At 35.1% G+C, this 14591-nt stretch overlaps 1 protein-coding gene across 1 annotated transcript in view; it reads right to left on the reverse strand.

Annotated features, from left to right (window-relative positions):
* Positions 1-9700: 9700 nt before the first annotated feature.
* Positions 9701-14591, reverse strand: part of LOC132145431 (thrombospondin type-1 domain-containing protein 7A) — a 117341-nt gene continuing 112450 nt past the window's right edge. Inside the window, exons 26-27 of the mRNA XM_059556461.1 lie at positions 14150-14237; positions 9701-11395 (exon numbers count right to left, since the gene is read on the reverse strand). Coding sequence (XP_059412444.1) covers positions 11311-11395; positions 14150-14237 — 173 coding nt within the window. The 3' untranslated portion in view covers positions 9701-11310. The remainder of the gene's footprint in view (positions 11396-14149; positions 14238-14591) is intronic.

Consider the following 14591-nt stretch of genomic DNA (forward strand, 5'->3'; position numbering starts at 1 on the left):
CGTGCGCGCCAGGCGACCCATATCGAGGAGCGCGCCACAACTCTACACGGACATTGTGCGCTTTTGTCCTGTCAAATTGAACGCACCTGTGATTTTTTAGTTCAATTTGACAAAGTATATTGTGATAGAAAAAATAAAATGAAAATAAAAAATAGTGTGAATTTGCGTCAAAAGAAAATAATTGTACATCTTAAATGCACCTGGTTCATTTTAATTGCATTTCATAATCATTTGTCAAAATTTTTAAATTATAGATGTTATTCTGCTGTATGTTAGTAAAGTAACATTTACACCTTTCAGTTTCAATCCATGCATATCACAAATAAATCAAAATGACTCAAATAAGTCAATATGGACCCACATGGCACATCCATCACAGATAAATAAATAAATAAATAAAAATCCACTCGTTCCCATTTTTACCAAACAATTTTTTATTTAAGCATTAGTAATTTTGCGAGCAAGCTAGATCATAAAAATGTCAACTTTGATTCACGGATTTACTAAAACTTTCCAAAGATGCATAAGATTCAGAAAGATCAAAGGTGAAAGGTCAAGATTGATCTGACTTATACAGTAAACATCACAGATGGATTGTATATATATATCCAAAAGTTTGGAAACATTACTATTTTTAAAGAAGTTTCGAAAGAAGTTTCTTCTGCTCATCAAGCCTGCATTTATTTGATCAAAAATACAGAAACAAATGTAATATTGTGATATATTATTACAATTTAAAATTATTGTTTTTAAATTTATTATACTTTAAATTATCATTTATTTCTGATGCAAAGCTGAATTTTTAGGATCATTATCACATGATCCTTTAGAAATCATTCTAATAAGATGATTCATTATCAAAGTTGGAAACAGTTCTGCTGCTTAATATTTTTTCAGAACATGTGATACTTTTTTAGGATACTTTGATAAAAAACAATTGAAATATAATAATTTTGTAATAACAATATACACTACTGGTCAGTAATTTGGGGTCAGTAATTTTTCTTTCTTTCTTCTTTTTAAATAAAATCAATACTTTTATTCAGCAAGGATGTGTTAAATTGATAAAAAATGATAGTAAAGAAAATATATTATTAGAATTTTTTTTTTATTTTGAATAAATGCAGTTCTTTTTAACCTGTTATTCATCAAGTATATTATACAGCAGAACTGTTTCCAACACTCATAATAAATCAGAATATTAGAATGATTTCTAAATGATCATGTGATAGACTGGATGTTACATGTGACACTGAAGGCTGGAGTAATGATGCTGAAAATTCAGCTTTGCATCACAGGAATATTTTTTTTTTTTAAGTATATTCAAATAGAAAACTATTATTTTAAGTTGTAATAATATTTCACAATATTACTGTTTTTTCTGTATTTTTGATCAAATAAATGCAGGCTTGATGAGCAGAAGAATAGTAATGTTTCCAAACTTTTGGTCTGTACTGTATATATATATTTTTTTATTATTATTGTATTTCTTTAGATATTTTGACAAGTCACAAGGTCTGTTCAAATAACAAAACGATTAGCAATTTATAGTGCATTCTTTACCAAAACCAGGTCAAAACTGGTGATCTAGATAACATTGCTGCTTATTGTTTGATATTGGTAAGGAAGATTCAATCATATCATATTCTGGGGAGGCCTGAGGCTCTCATGAATTGTCTTGAAATGCCTGTGTAAAAAACTATGAACCAGCAAATGCTGACAGTGTGGATTTTTTTACACAGCTGTTGCTATGCATGCATGTAAAAAGCAACGGGGTCTATAAATCTGTGGAGGTCTCATTGCTACAGCACGGCGGCAGTCTGAAGTGTCACTCAGGCAGTAACTCAGGCACCGGCTGAAATGGGAGGAGGTTGTGAATGGCAGTGGTGGCCTTCACAGTCATAGCATGCAGCAAATGGGTCTGCAGGGATGTATCATCCAGGCCCAGCACAGCTCTACAGAGATGCAGTACAGAGCATGGGTGAGAGGACATTGCTCACAACCAGCATTTGGAGCAGAATGCAGAGCATATGGTCTATTGATGTTAAAGCCCAGGGTTAATAACTTCAAATAACCCGAGAATGCTGAAGGCCACATTACTGAGGCCTGAAAAAGACCTGCAGTATATACTTGAACTCTCTGCTCAGTCAAGTCCATGACTTGAGGGTCCATTCAATGTTAAATTCATTTCTTACTCATCATTTCTGGTGATCACCTTTTGAAACAAAGCGCTTATGTAATTTTAGCACTTGTTGAAGTCAAGTACTTTTATTGCTGGTCTTCTGATCTTATTATATATTAAAATCAGTCAGATGCAGAGGCCCATTTGCACCTCAAAATGTATTTGTGACTTTAGATCTCACCAAAACAATTTTATTCTTCATAACTGTGATTTTACATCTCACCAATTCAATTTCATATCAGAAATGTGACTTTATATCTCACAGTTGCAATTATATGTCTTACAATTACTAATTTATCTCATGTAAATGCATCTTTCTCACAAATCTCACAAATGCAACTTCATATTTAACAAATGCAATTTAACATATCATAAGTGCAATTTTATATCTGAAAATTTACTTTGTATCTTATAGATATAACTTTATATCTCTCAATTGCACTTTTATTTCACTGTTGTGGCTTATCTCGCAAATGTGACTTCATATCTCATAAATCCGACTTGATCTCACAATTCCAATTTTATCTCATGAATGCAGTTTTTAGGTCTCATAATTGCAGCTTTGTATCTTGCATATAACTTTATCTCCCAACTGCAATATATATCTCTGTTGTAACTTCATGTTTCACAAAATGTGAGATTACAACTGATTAAATGCAACTTAACATCTCATAACTACATTTTTTTAAATCTCATAATTGCACCTTGTAAATACATATCACAAATGCAACTTTAAATATTTTATAAATGTGATTTTATATTTTAAAATAGCAGCTTTGTATCTTGAAAACAACTATATCACTATATCTCAGCAGCAATTATATATCTCTGTTGTGATTTATCTCAAAATGTAACTTATGTCGCAAATTTATCTTATAAATGTTGTTTTATGTTTTATAATTGCAGCTTTGTGTCTTGCTAATACAACTATATCTCAGTTGCAATTTCCTATTTCTGCTGCTATTTATCTCACAAATGCAACTTTTTATCTAACAAATTTCAATTTTATATCTCATAATTGCAACACAATCCCACAAAGCAACTTTATATCTCAGGATGTGACGTCTAATGCAACTTCATTTATTTCCTTTTTTGTACTCTTTTTCCGCTTTTGATGTGTACACGAGTATCCATACAGGTCGGGTTGTCTCAACAAATTTTGAAGTCTTTTAAGTTTGATAAAAACAGACAGACGGGGTTAATGCACAAGACTTTGACGCTCAAAACCGTCAGAGGGGACACCTGCTCACAATACACACTCTCCCTTCCTTCTAATCATGAGGTCAAGTGGGTTTAATTTAACACAGCCTACCTTTGGTCCTCTCTCACTCTCATTCACATTCACTCAAACCATGTAATCTACCACAGAGAACAGCAGATTATAGGGTAGAGACTTCCATTTCCGAACGGTTCAGTGGAAAAGAAGCGAGGACAGATAAAGAAAAGGAGGAAGAGGAAGATTGAGCCAGCTGAGTGACGCTGGCAATACACTGCTGTGGCATGGCTCAGCTGGCATGGCTGAATGCCTGATTGTGTGGGCAGATGTTTCAGAGAGAAGGGAGCGGACCCCATAGGGGCTGTGGTGACACAATAGGGAGGCTTTCAATTAGGCCAAACTCAGGCGCTCTTATGCAAGGTTCCAGCGGCCAGGTGTTATCTTGCACCATAAACCGTCGCTCGTGCCTTTTTATACATTACAGACATACAGTATATTCATCCCACAAGCTGCAGTACTGATTTGAAGGGTGTTTGTGTGTTTGTGAGAAACTGAGAGAGAGAGAGAAAGAGAGACTTTTCATGTCGAGCTAAGTTGGTGCAGGTTGGTGGTGGCTGCCAGCATGGCTCATATGAGTGCTGGAGCAGGCGGACCCCGAAGGCACTGACAGAGACAAATGCGGGATCAGAGCACCGGTCGCAGGATGCAGCTGGCGCGCATCAAGTGCTTCCGCATGGCAATTAAACTGACGGCTGGACTTGAAGACACGGCCAGACTGATACTCATACACAAAGTCCACTGCATCTGCATCTCAGAATGGCGTACACAATCAGGAGGGTTTATGATTCAGATTACAGTGAATTACAAACTCGACTCTTTAAACCAGGGGTTTTCAAACTGTGGGTCGCGACCCACTCGTGGGTCACGGAATGGAACAAGGTGGGTCGCACAAAGTCACTTGGCTGCAGCTAATTTTGCGTTTCAATGACACACAGACACTAACACAGTTCAGTCTAGGGCTGCACGAATGTGACGAGTGGGGCGGGGCCTAGTGCCATGGGAACAGAGCTAGGCCGGTGGAGTGATTGGGAAATGAGCAACACTCACCGGTCTCAAGAACCACGGAGGAGATCGGAAAGATACAAAAGAGGAGCGATGACAGTGAAGGACGAGAGAGGACCAGGCCTGGGTTTTATTTTGTGTTTGTTTTTTATTTGTGCACGGCAGTCATCCGAGAGGGGCTGTCGCGCTGTTTTGTGTTTATTTGGTTATTAAAACTTTGTTTGATTGTCCGCCGGTTCCCACCTCTTTCCACGAAGGAGTCATCGAGGCGGTGGGCTGGAGTGAGTTCGCCCCCCCCCCCCCCGGCAACTCACTCCAGCCCACCACATCGAGCACCCTCGGCGGCAGACTCCTTCGCCCTGCTCGATGGCACTGCGGATTCACCCCAGCGGCGAAGGATCTTCGGCAGCGCGCCCCTCCTTCCTCCCTGGCTTCGGCACCAGTGTAAAACATTAAAATCTTCACAATCACAGGAAGAAGGAGGCGGGAACTGGGAACCCACTCATCACAACGATATAGCCCACCAACATTAATAATGAACTGCAATATCCTTAGTGTGATTTTCAAATTGCAATTAAGTCCGTGTGCGTTGCGTGTTTTGAAGGTCTCAGAGCAATGTCATTAAAAGGTTCAATCGGTCTTTTTTTACCTATTTCACAATTATTTTAATCTCCAAACTGTTTTAGATAGTTCTGCTTTGCTTCTTATGCTTTTCTAAAAAAGTGTTGGATTGTGCTCCGTTCTCGCCGACACACACGGAAGGATCATGAATGCAACAAAACACAGCAGCGCAGATCACACTTCACTGGAGTGAGCCTGCTTCACGTTTTTATGGACACTACATATTTTAACGCCAGTAAACAAAAATTAAAACTTGTAAATTTGTAGTGAAATTTTCAGTTGTACTCTAAAATAAAATGGTTATTTTTCTTAAATACTTAATTTCTGTCATAAAAATTTTAAGTAAGATTAGGTTTAAAGTAATTTCACTCGTTGTTTTTTTTTTTTTTTTAATATTTTGGTGGGTCGTGAAATATATTACACTTGTCTAGGTGGGTCGTGGAATGGAAAAGTTTGGGAACCACTGCTTTAAACAATAACAAATGTCTCACTGCTGCAGTCGGGAAATGTTGTTTTTTTATTATTTCAATATGCTCTCGAGTTTTTCCATTTCATCTGCAGGGGCCTTTTGATGAAGTTTCAACAACTTTCATGAGAAACAAAAAAGCTTTTAAGGAAGTTTTGCATCTCTGGAGTCTTTCTTAAAGGGGTAGTTCACCCATAAATGTTCTGCAGAACAAATAGGAACAACCAAGCTCCTACGCTCTTAAAAATAAGGGTGCTTCATGAGGCCATAGAAGAACCTTTTTGTGTAAATGGTTCCATAAAGAACCTTAAAAATCTGAAAACCTTTCTGTTTCACAAAAGGTTCCTTGTTGCAAAAAAGGTTCTTCAGATTATAAAAGGATAAGAAAGAGGTGGTTATCATCTTCTCATCTAATTTTATAACCATCACCATGTTCCTTTATGGGTTCTACAAAGAACAAATTCTGAAGACCGTTTTTGTACATGCATTGAGAGTCACTGGGGACATTAGATCCAATTGACCTGCACTGAATAGCAATATAAAACAACAAAGTGAGACATTTTTACAAAATACCTTCTATAGAAGGTGTGTAATGACATGGGGCTAAGTAAAACATGACAACATGTGAACTGTCTCTTTAAGCTTCACCCCAGCGTTTGAACATTTGCCACAGCGACCACAGCGTCTTCAAATCAATCATGTGCTGTAGTTTTAAGACTCCCTAAAGTGAAACTTAATGATGTAATGGAGTCGAAGCTTGATTTATCTGCTGAAGGTTATCACTGTCCCACAATCTTGGACCAACTTGAACTTCCTTCCTTCAATTTGGAACTGATATTCCAGGAATCCTTTCCTGTACCTGATGTCGGTTCTGCTTAATCAAATTTGCGCTCTATTTGGATAACTCAGAGGTTGGGGCAAAGTCATCAGATTGAAGTAGCCTTGCACTGGGACTTTAATTGATTAGGTCAGTCTGTAAGTCTTCCTGCTTTTAGCGGAGGAATTCAATTGGAATGAGGGCCAAGAGACATGATTGTGATAATTACTGATTGGGTAATGAGGACTGAAGCCACCCAGAGGCCTCAAGCCATGATTATAATCATAGAAGCATTGTGACCTTGTTGATTAAAGCCAGATATGACTTTAACAAGCTGAGGGCAGCAGGGTGACTCTACTATTAAAACATAAGAACATCCTACACTGTAGGCACTGTCACTTTACATCCAACTCTATGGGACGACCTCCAAAAGTGAGGTCTACTGAATCTTTCCTCTGATTATGTGCAATTGTAGGCTACTGTCCCAAATTATACAGCTGAATCATATGCTGTTTGTGAGTGGAAAATCATGTCTTAAAGAAAACTTTTTTTTTTTTTTTAGGATTTTAATATTTTAAACCATCTGGAGCACTTTAATTCATTACCAAACATTTCTACATTGGTGGAAAAACAAATCTGCTTGTCAGGCATTGAAAGAATTCAGACACTGTCTTGTAGCGACTTCTAGTGGTATACATCAAAAGTGAGGAACCCAGTAAAAGAACGCAGGAGGTTGGATTTGACAGTTTATATATTTAATGACACGTATGCTCGCATACATATATGATATTAAAATATTATTGATGATTTATAACGTGTTACAATCTTATATCACTTGTCAGTGTAGTAAATCAACGGAATAAATCTCGCAGCCCCATTCCATCCAACATAATTCTCACCTGTGCGCGGAAGAACTCCATCCTCTACGCACTCATTAGGACAAATTCATATTCATGTCCCTGTCGGTATACATTTTGGATGCATCGATATATCACTGAATTTGAAAGTTCTTCATCAACTGTTGTTATTAGACGGATGGATGACGCAGTAAAGTTACACTGAAAGTTGATTGGCTTGAATGGCTGCTGTTTATAATGATTGGTTATAGATGGGCGAAAATACGCAAATTAAAACACGTTGCGTCATTTGAATATTAATTTTGATGGCTGCTTAATGATTTTGTGGAAATACAATAATTTTCTAAGTATTTTATACATCATTTTATTTATATGTTTTTGTTTTCAGGATTCTTTGATGAAAAGAAAAAATACACACACACACACAAATATATATATATATATATATATATATATATATATATATATATAAATATATATATATATATATATATATATATATATATATATATATATATATATATATATATATATATATATAAATATATATATATATATATATATATATATATATATATATATATATATATAAATAAAAAGAAGAAAACTTTTGAAACATTTTAATTTTTTTTTGCTGTCTTTTTTTATCAATACCTGTTTGGTCATCATTGCTGAATAGGATCATTTATGCAGTTTTTTGTATTATTAAACATTCAGACATCTTGCAGCAGTAACTGTGGCACTAAAGTAAGTTTTAAGAATATACTGGCATTTTCATGTGACAGACCCACGAAGGACCCCCTAAATAATTATATGTTAAACAACTATTTGGGTTTACATTTTACCATAAACTTGCTGCCAATATCATTAATGTTTTCGTTATTATTATTATATTGTAATGGTACACTGCTGAATGTATCCACTCAAAAACAGTGAGTCAAAACTGGGATGATCTCAAAGAAAATCTAATTCGTTTGCACAAAATATTTACTATATTGAACCTCCTCAACATGATCTTACAAAGCAATGTGCATTTTTTTCTAAAACTGAATGCAAAAACTGGCAAGCTAAAATCAAATGAAAAATAAAATGAGCCACATGTACAGCAATGTTTTTCTTGTTTATTATCAGCAATTCATCAGACACATATAAACAACCTGTAGGAAAAGAAGAAAGCAATATTTTCACACAGTAACTTGGTTCTTCCCAGCGAAGATCAGTAACAACAGACTCTCTCTCTCTCTCTCTCTCTCTCTCTCACACACACACACTCCCACCACATACTGTCAAACACACTTTGAAAGGTTTAAACTAAACACTCTGTGTGGTAAAAAAAGGAATGAACAAATTTACATATAATAAAGAAATCATTAAATAAAAGATCATTCATGTATTTACAAATTAACAAAATAAGTATTAACACAATTAAACATTCCTTTCACCCATCGCATTTGAAAGCAAACTCAATGATATGCCATTAGAGATCAATAGTGCCCATAGTTCATTCACTGCAGATATGGTTTTTGGAAAAAGTGGCCCTAACCTATTCATTTGTGCTTTTCTACCCGATTTTTAGAAGGTTGGTGACACCGATGACCATTTCAGTCATATCTGAATCCACATCTCTTCGTTACTGATTATGTTGGTGTGTGATTACTTATACACAGGTTCATGGCATGGTGATAAATAACGTGCACTCTTATAAAATAAATAAATAATAGTAATAATAATAAAAACAAGAAGAAAAATTATATAAAAAAAAGAATAAAAAAAAGTCCTGTATTCCTTTGAAAACTGAACATCACAAGCACTTATTACACGGCTCTCTGGAATAATGCAGTTCTGGTCAATCGTCATTTATGGCAGCACTGTACATCAGATTAGCGGCACTTTCAAGTCAAACGCATCTGGCGCCATCTAGTGTCTCAGTTAATGTATCACATTAAATGTCTCCAGTTTAAATAATACTGTAATGCTGCAATGTTGTCTTGATGCTAGGCTGATTGTTCCATATTTTGTAAATTACTTTTTATTTATTAGCTAAGATTAACAATAATATAAAAGTTATTTAAATTGAAAACAATTTTCAATGTCAGTGTGTGTTTGCCAAATAACCGTGTAATAAGCACGAAAGGGTACAGTAAGCTGGTCATTTTCACCGGTGTAATTTTAGTATTATTAATTTAACTATTAATATTTTGAATTAGCTTTTAATTTATACGGTCTATCTTAGTTTTAGTAATTTTGGCATGTACTTGCCATTTTTAAGCGTCTATATAGCTTTAATTTTTTTTTCAATTTTAGTTTTAATTTTAGCATTTGATGAGTGTTCATTGATGACAATAATAATTATGATGATGGTTCTGTTGTACCTGACCATGAGGGGGCAGTGTGGATACAGAAACAGGCTACAATATTTGCCTAATGTATATTAAAACGTTTATTCGAATATATTAGTCTATTCGTATTTTCCAATCACATTTTCCAGTTATAATACCTACAAATTCTTTAAAAAAAGAGAAAAACATTTACATGAGAAGCAACAGTGCATTATGACGTGATTTAACAGAATAAGTTACCGTACATGATTTATGATGATACATAAATACACGATGAAATTATAAATGCCATAGAAGAATGTTCAATTTTATATTCGTTTTTTTTATTTTTTTTATTTCAAGTCAGTTGCAAAGGCAACGTTCCGTTTTTTTCTCTATTATTTATATTATAAATCTCCCTGTCAGGGCATATTTTGCAATAATAACCAGCTCACTGTACATCATCCCTTACGTAAAATCTCAGCTGCAGCATTTCTTCATTCTAATGAATGAGCTGAGCTTTTTTCAACCTCAAATCAGGTTCGTATTAGGTAATAATGTCAAACGAATGTTTCCACAAGTAATCCTTCAGTATCAGAGTACTGGTTCTTCCGAATCTAGCTGATATGAAACGGCATGCTGTTATTGTGTCAGATAGTCACGTTATACAAACTGCAAACAGAACTGGTTCACACAGACACAGTAGGATCAGTAAATCAAAAATAGTACTGTTAAAAGCGCTCTAATTATTAAAACAGAGCCCTTGGAATCAGAGACGAAAGACTGAAACACATGGAAAACTTCACCAACATGGATCTCTAAGGTGAGAAGAACCATTGAATCACACACAAGTCAATCAGGCAGAGAAAGCAAACACATGGCTGATTGCAACTGTACATACAACAGGGGGTTTGTGGGGTCCACAAAAAAAAACATTTCAATGGCCCCTTTATCACAAACAGAAGGCAACCAGTAAACAAGTACGTATAAACAAACACCAGTGAGTTCCATCAGAAGAAAAAGGGCTACTTTTGTTCTCTCTCGCTCGCTTTTTTTTTTTTTTCAAAAAGAAACGTGTCTATCACAAGACTGTACATCATTTTGTTTTGCGAGAGGCAGTTTTCTATGGCAATGCAATAAGTAAATGTTCATGCTGCACTAATATAGTGCAAAATGGAGACTGGATACAGAGAAGGGGAAAGGCAGGCCAGAGTTTCTATAGGGGGCGCTAGTGAGCCCATTCAATCGGCAGGCTTTTATCATTCTGATCACACAATATTGAGTGTTTCGGGGCTGAAAATGCTATTGTGTATTTAGTTTGTCTGAACATGCGACCGCCCAACAGACAATGTAGATATTGCAGGAGCTGAAATGAAAGTGCGACTAAACAGGAGGCGGGCATACTGTGTGCTTTCTCAGCAAAAAAAACTTCGCAATTTCAAAAAGGTCCTGCAACTTTCCTCCCGAAAGACCAAAGTCTATGTTACAGAAAGATGTCGATGGCAGAGAGGTGAAGGCAGACTCCCTGAAGAAGATTTTTGAAGAGTTTATGAAGGCTCTTGTGAAATAAAAGTCAAAAAAGTTGAACGTAAAAAAAGGAGGGGGGAGAAACATTATATAAACACAGATCGAGTCTCTCTCTCTGAGGTTCCATTAGCGTCTTATAAAAAGCAGTCGGTAAGTTTGCGCGAGTCTCCTTGTTTGAGGCTCGTACCGATGGCCGACTGTGAAAGGAGGCGAGTGTCTGTAGTTTGAAGCAGACGTAGTTAAGCTACATGTCAGCGTCGCCGTCATAAGCCAGCGTCAGAGGCTTGAGTCTGTTCATCTGTCTTCTCTGGGGCTTCTTTGGCTTTTTGCTGTAGAAAAAGAAATAGTTATTATTACAAAGCAACAACATTTTACTTTAACAGATGCAATAAGATAGCAAGCTTCTATAATATTTGAAAAGATCTGACCTTCTATTATTGTACATCTAATATTGTATGCCAGTACATTAAATCTGCTACCTTTATCTATTGCATCTGTTTATTCATATGTTTTTATCATTTTGCTGTATTGAAATGCCTCTCATTTGTATTTTTCCAAGGCATTTTTTGGTGTTAAGATGTTCATGCACTGCTGCTGGTTGCCATGCATTAGCAAAGGCCTTTTTATCATTCGATAGATGAATCTAATGTTTATATAATAACCTTGTACTGCACATTTATCATTTAAGTGTGCAGTGTATTATTTTGCGACTTTTAATTAAATATTTAACTGGGGATTTTTCCGATAAGACATGAAGACAGATGCTAAAATCAGTTAGAAGTGATTATTAATTATTATGATTAGTAATCAGCTGCCATGCTAACTTTTACAGGAAGCATAGCTTTAGCAGTGGAAGGAACAGGAAGAAGCCAGCAGCAAAGTTCCAGCCAAACCAAACTTACCTTAGCGACAACTATGACACAGAGATAGGGACACATGTGAATACAACATCCTCTTTACCTCAGTGTCAATTTAGCCTCAAAATTCCACTATTGTCAGAATAACTTTTAAATATAAGGTGAATTTCAAGGAATATATGAGAAAATGATGCGTGTTCATTGATGATGATGGTTATGTCAGACCTGACCATGAGGGGGCAGTGTGGGAACAGAAACGGGTTACAATATTTGTCTATTCGTGAATATTCAAACATTTCTTTGAATATATTACTCTATTTGTATAGATACAGTGCAAAAATCCTATTCTTAATGTATTTTATTTTCCTAACAATAACCATCTTTATTTTCCAGTTACAACAGTGCATTATGATATGATTTAACATAATAAATTAAATATATAATAATGAAATGATAAATATATATTTTTTTATTTTCTGTACTATTTAATTTCAAGATGTATTTAATTTCATATTCCATGAGGCTTTTAATTGTAAGGCACATTTAAGATTATTCTACAGAATACTTATTTATGCTCATTTCAATACTGAGAAAATCACGTTTCAAGTTATTAGCCGTGCATGTTATTAATCAAAAATTAAGTTATGATACATTTAGGATAGAAAATTTACAAAATATCTTCATATTACTTAATATTCTAATGATTTTTGGCATGAAAAAAAAATCTATAACTTTGACCCATACAATGTATTTTTGACCAATGCTACAAATATACCTGTGCTTATGACTGATTTTGTGGTCCAGGGTCACGTATTTAATAACATCATTACATATTTAATTCAGTCTGTTAAAAAGCCCCATGACGCATTCAAGGTTTTACAGTGACTGTGTCTTGAATAGAAGTGTATTTTGTCTGCACTAACATATTTATTCCCATTAGTTTGAAGTAGAAAGTTTTAAGATAACAACAATCAGTGTTTTTAAGATAAATGTATATTGTTTTAATTTTTTAATTAGGTATAATTAAATAAGACTAATTAAACATTTGTTAAAGGAATAGTTCATCCAAAAAGTTTTTTTTTTCACCCTCATGTTGTTTCAAACCTGTTTGAGTTTCTTTCTTATATTGAACACAAAAGAAGATATTTTAAAGAATGCTGGTGATCAGATAGCTGTTGGTCACCATTGACTTCCAGAGTAGGGAAAGAAATACTATGGAAGTCAATGGGGACCATCAGCTGTTTGAATACCAGCATTCTTCAGAATATTTCATTTGATGTTCAACATAAGAAAGAAACTCATTCAGGTTTGGAACAACATAAGGGTGAGTACATGAAACAATTATAATTTTTTGTATAAAAATTGTATGTCTTAAAGGGTGAACTATCCCTTTAAGAAGTTCTTTTTTAGCAGTGTATATAAAGCTAGACTACTAAACTCCAGTAGATCTACCTGCTCACCTCCACCAAACAGCTCCATGTGATTGGTCAGAAAGGCACATGTGACAGTGAGAAGGCACAGGTGATGGACAGGATGGCCGTGAGGGAATGGACTGAGCTGAGAGCTCTAGTTGAACTGAGTCTCAATGCGCTGACAGTCAGGACAGGTATATATCAGTTCTTGGTCGTTGGGTCCGACCCAAACCACAGAGGTAATGGAAGGGTCCGGGCTCGGAGGAGAGCGCCGGGCCAGCATACAAAAACTGATAGATATGACGGGGTTGGGGATACAAATGAGAAGTGAGATAAATGAAAAAAAAAAAAAAATTAAAATCTTAATCAGTATTTTTGTCTCGTCTTACAGGTTTTTTTTTTTAATCGTTAAGATAAATTTAATTTACTCAACTTTTGGAGAGTTTATGATTTTTATTTTCTTTTCATGTGCAGATCATAAATCAAACTACTGTATATTTATGGATGTTTAAGCTTAAAAAAAGGAAGAATAAGAATTAATTTAATTAATAATCATTTAAAATATAATCCCTGAAATTTGTACTTCAGGTAAGGTTTTAATATTAAAGTTTTATTTTATCTTAGATTGTTTTTTTCAATATATTTAGTGGAAAACAAGACAAAAGTATTGATTTGGAAAATGAAGTGAAGCAGTCAAGCTGAAAGCAACTTACATGGGATAACATAAATACATGATAAAAAAAGATGAACAGAATAAAGCAGATTTATGGAATGAACAAAATATATAGTTTGCTGTTATAACAAATGTTCTTACCAGGCTAAGTAAGTCATAGAGACAACGAACACCAGCAGTACAAAAGCTCCAGCTGCCACACCATACACCCAGGTCTTCAGTTTGCCATCTGTGCAGACACACACACACACACACACACACACACACACACACACACACACACACACACACACACACACACACACACACACATCAACACAAGTACACAGCTGTAGCTCGTGCAGAACATGGCCACTCTGTTCTTCCTGTTAGGAACACCCTTCCTGTGTGGCCTCAGAAAGTTTTTGCTTGAACAAAACTTCTATCGTATTATCATTCCAATATAAAAAAAATTCAAACGTGTATAAAATGTTGTGATATTATACTTATACATTACAAATAAACCTATTCACTTTTAATTAAGACATGTGTGTCTAAATACTTTTCATGCCCACGCTATATGTTTTGAACATTTATTTAGCAA

This window comes from Carassius carassius, chromosome 8, assembly GCF_963082965.1.
Source record: "Carassius carassius chromosome 8, fCarCar2.1, whole genome shotgun sequence".
Lineage (NCBI taxonomy): Eukaryota > Metazoa > Chordata > Actinopteri > Cypriniformes > Cyprinidae > Carassius > Carassius carassius.